Source organism: the organism of the source record quoted next, unplaced genomic scaffold, assembly GCF_019419815.1.
Source record: "Pyrus x bretschneideri cultivar Hongxiangsu unplaced genomic scaffold, Pyrus_bretschneideri_v1 Contig33, whole genome shotgun sequence".
Lineage (NCBI taxonomy): Eukaryota > Viridiplantae > Streptophyta > Magnoliopsida > Rosales > Rosaceae > Pyrus > Pyrus x bretschneideri.
Genome location: NW_025999646.1, coordinates 1,018,331 through 1,021,092, shown reverse-complemented (window position 1 = coordinate 1,021,092; position 2,762 = coordinate 1,018,331). Strand labels below are relative to the sequence as shown.

General features: G+C 39.5%; 1 protein-coding gene across 1 annotated transcript; it reads left to right on the top strand.

The window, feature by feature from the left end:
• The first annotated feature begins 758 nt into the window (after positions 1-758).
• On the top strand, positions 759-2,496 carry LOC103944060 (probable WRKY transcription factor 65). Its single transcript, XM_009354454.2, has 3 exons — positions 759-1,099; positions 1,228-1,362; positions 1,656-2,496. Exons 1-3 carry the CDS (start codon positions 930-932, stop codon positions 2,158-2,160), a joined length of 810 nt encoding a protein of 269 aa, XP_009352729.2. The 5' UTR covers positions 759-929; the 3' UTR covers positions 2,161-2,496.
• Positions 2,497-2,762: the final 266 nt, after the last annotated feature.

The following is a 2,762-nucleotide window of genomic DNA, read 5'->3' as shown; positions in this document are numbered from 1 at the left end:
TAGGTGTTGGCAAACTCACAAAATAATAGACAAACATATATAACAATGTGCCTAAATACCAGGCATTAACTGAGCTCCAAACTTTAGCATGATTACTCCAGATCATTAAAAGCCGTCCTGTGAATACCTAGTTGCGGCTAGTCCAATTGTAATACCATAGTATGTTGTGCTTTTTCTGACTAACCGTTAAACGTATCTACGTAATATCTTATGGATTGTAAAAAAAATTAGATCAAAAGACGTATGCAACATTTAAAAAGGAAACAAACAGAAATTCCTTTAAATTGGTAAAACTCATTCAACCGTCCCAAAAGATTTGGTTGGAAATTGGAAAAAAAGAGAAAGGTCACTTTCGTGTTGCAATGTGATTAGTTTGGGTAAGAAAAAGAAAGGAGAAAATGGAGATGGATAATAATTCATAAATCCAATTATTGGGGTGTTTAAATTAAAAAAAAAAAACATTTGGTTGCACGTCCTGAATTCAACATAAATATTTAAGAGAGTATTTTTGCTCATCATTATTTAGTGTGATGTATACTCACTACTCTATTTATCATTATTAGATGAATTTAAATTTCGAGATTCGTGTAGTGGATATGAACAAATCTCAAAATTCAAACTCATCTAACGATGATAAATAAAATGATGAACATACACCACAATAAATGATGGTGAGTAAAAATGCACTCAACATTTAATTATAATCCAAACGCATATTTGTCAATGTGACGACCAATTTTTAAAGACCCTACCTTTACTCTTACACCTCCCTCCATTTGTTTCTTCTTCTAAACCCCCCTCATCAAACCACAAACTTCCATCTCCCTCTCTCTCTCTAACCTCTCTCTCCTCCGTCTCTGCTCTGAGCAGCCGCTTTGTGTTTCTCTGCAAGCATCATCATCAAATTCAGAGCTCCAAAAGTTCCAAAAATGGACCCCACATTCTTCAGCAGCAACAGCAAACAGATTATGAGCGATCAGGAGGAGAATGACAACACCACCTCCTCCACGCCGGAAAACAGCTCAGACTCTCCTCCGCCGTCCACCAATTTCAGCGACTACTCCAAGATCACCACTTCCACCTCTTCCCCCAAAAAAAGGTTTGTAATTTACTCTTGTTCTCAATTCACAAGATAAACCAGATTTCAATTCAATTCCATGCACCAAACCAATGGTAGTAATGGGATTTTTAAGTTCACGTTAATTTACATGAATTCAATTGTTACAGTGCTCGGCGAGCTATACAGAAACGAGTAGTGTCGGTACCCATAAAAAACGAGAACAGCAACACTCCGCCGCCGTCAGATTCTTGGGCTTGGAGAAAGTACGGCCAGAAACCCATCAAAGGCTCCCCTTATCCCAGGTAATTCTACTAATAATCAATCAACTTCGTAATTATATATTTAAGTTAAGTAAGTTTGGCCGAGAGACTGTGTTCGCCCTCTTAAATCTAAGTGTGAATTTCACTTTCTTTACCAATAATCATTTCCTAACCGCATGTGTCCGGCTCCTTATACAAAATTAGAATAAATTGTAACATATATCAGAGCAGTTTAGAATATCGCCGAATTTGGCAGCTTTTTACATAGCTGGTGATCCGTGACTAATTATGTGTCTTTTTTGTGTGGGATTTGGTTGATTTACCAAATTGGGCAGAGGGTATTACAGGTGCAGTAGCTCAAAGGGATGCCCGGCGAGGAAACAAGTGGAAAGAAGCCGCGTGGACCCCACCATGCTGGTCATCACCTACTCCGCCGAACACAACCACCCTTGGCCCGCCTCTCGCAACCACCACAACAACCGCAGCATTTCAATTCCCGCCGCTGGAACCAAACCCGGCCTCACCCCGGAGGCCCAGCAACCCGACCACCAAGACCAAGAGCAAGACCCGAGGTTCGCGGATCTAAACCACGAGTCGCTTCTCGTAAACGACGATTACGTCTGGTTCGCCGACATGGAGACGACGTCATCGACGGTGCTCGAGAGCCCAATCTTCGCCGAGAGCGGCGGCTCCGTCGGGTCCGACTCCGGGGACATGGCGGCAATGGTGTTCCCGATGGGAGAAGAGGACGAGTCTCTATTCGCCGATCTCGGCGAGCTGCCGGAGTATTCCCTCGTGTTTCGGCACCGCGGCGTGGGACCACAAGCTCAGATCTGTTGACACGTGTCCTTCCTTCCATATAAAACCCTCTAATTTTTATTGTTTTTTTTTACACACAACCTCTCTCCCCGTAAATACAAGAGTTCTGTGTCAAGTAAGAAATTTTTCATTGTGCTAAGAAAACGGTCTACAAATCAAGTGTTATAATATAATTGATTGAAATATTTTTTTAAATATTCAATCATTAATATTATAACACTTAATATATCAGATCGTATTCTGACACTTTAAAAAATGTCTACGTTCAAACAAGTATCGTGCGCCCTAAGATACCGAATTTATTTAACATTTTTATGATTTTAGTTTTTCTTTTTTAGTAATAAAAAGTTTTTTATATTTCCTTGCCTTAATTTTAGCTTAGTGAATGAATAAACACAGTTTTTAATCTGGATCTGTCATGATGTTGGTATAATTAGCATATTTTGGCCGTCCGTTTCCAACTTTTGCATAGAATAGAATATTCTTAAGTGGGGCTCACCAGTCAATTATTGCTAATTTTATCTTGATCAATGGCCCAATGAATAGTATTTTTTTGGTGTCACATACTTCACCAAATATACTCCTCAAACAAAAAAACTTTAAAAGCAATTCAAAATAATGCA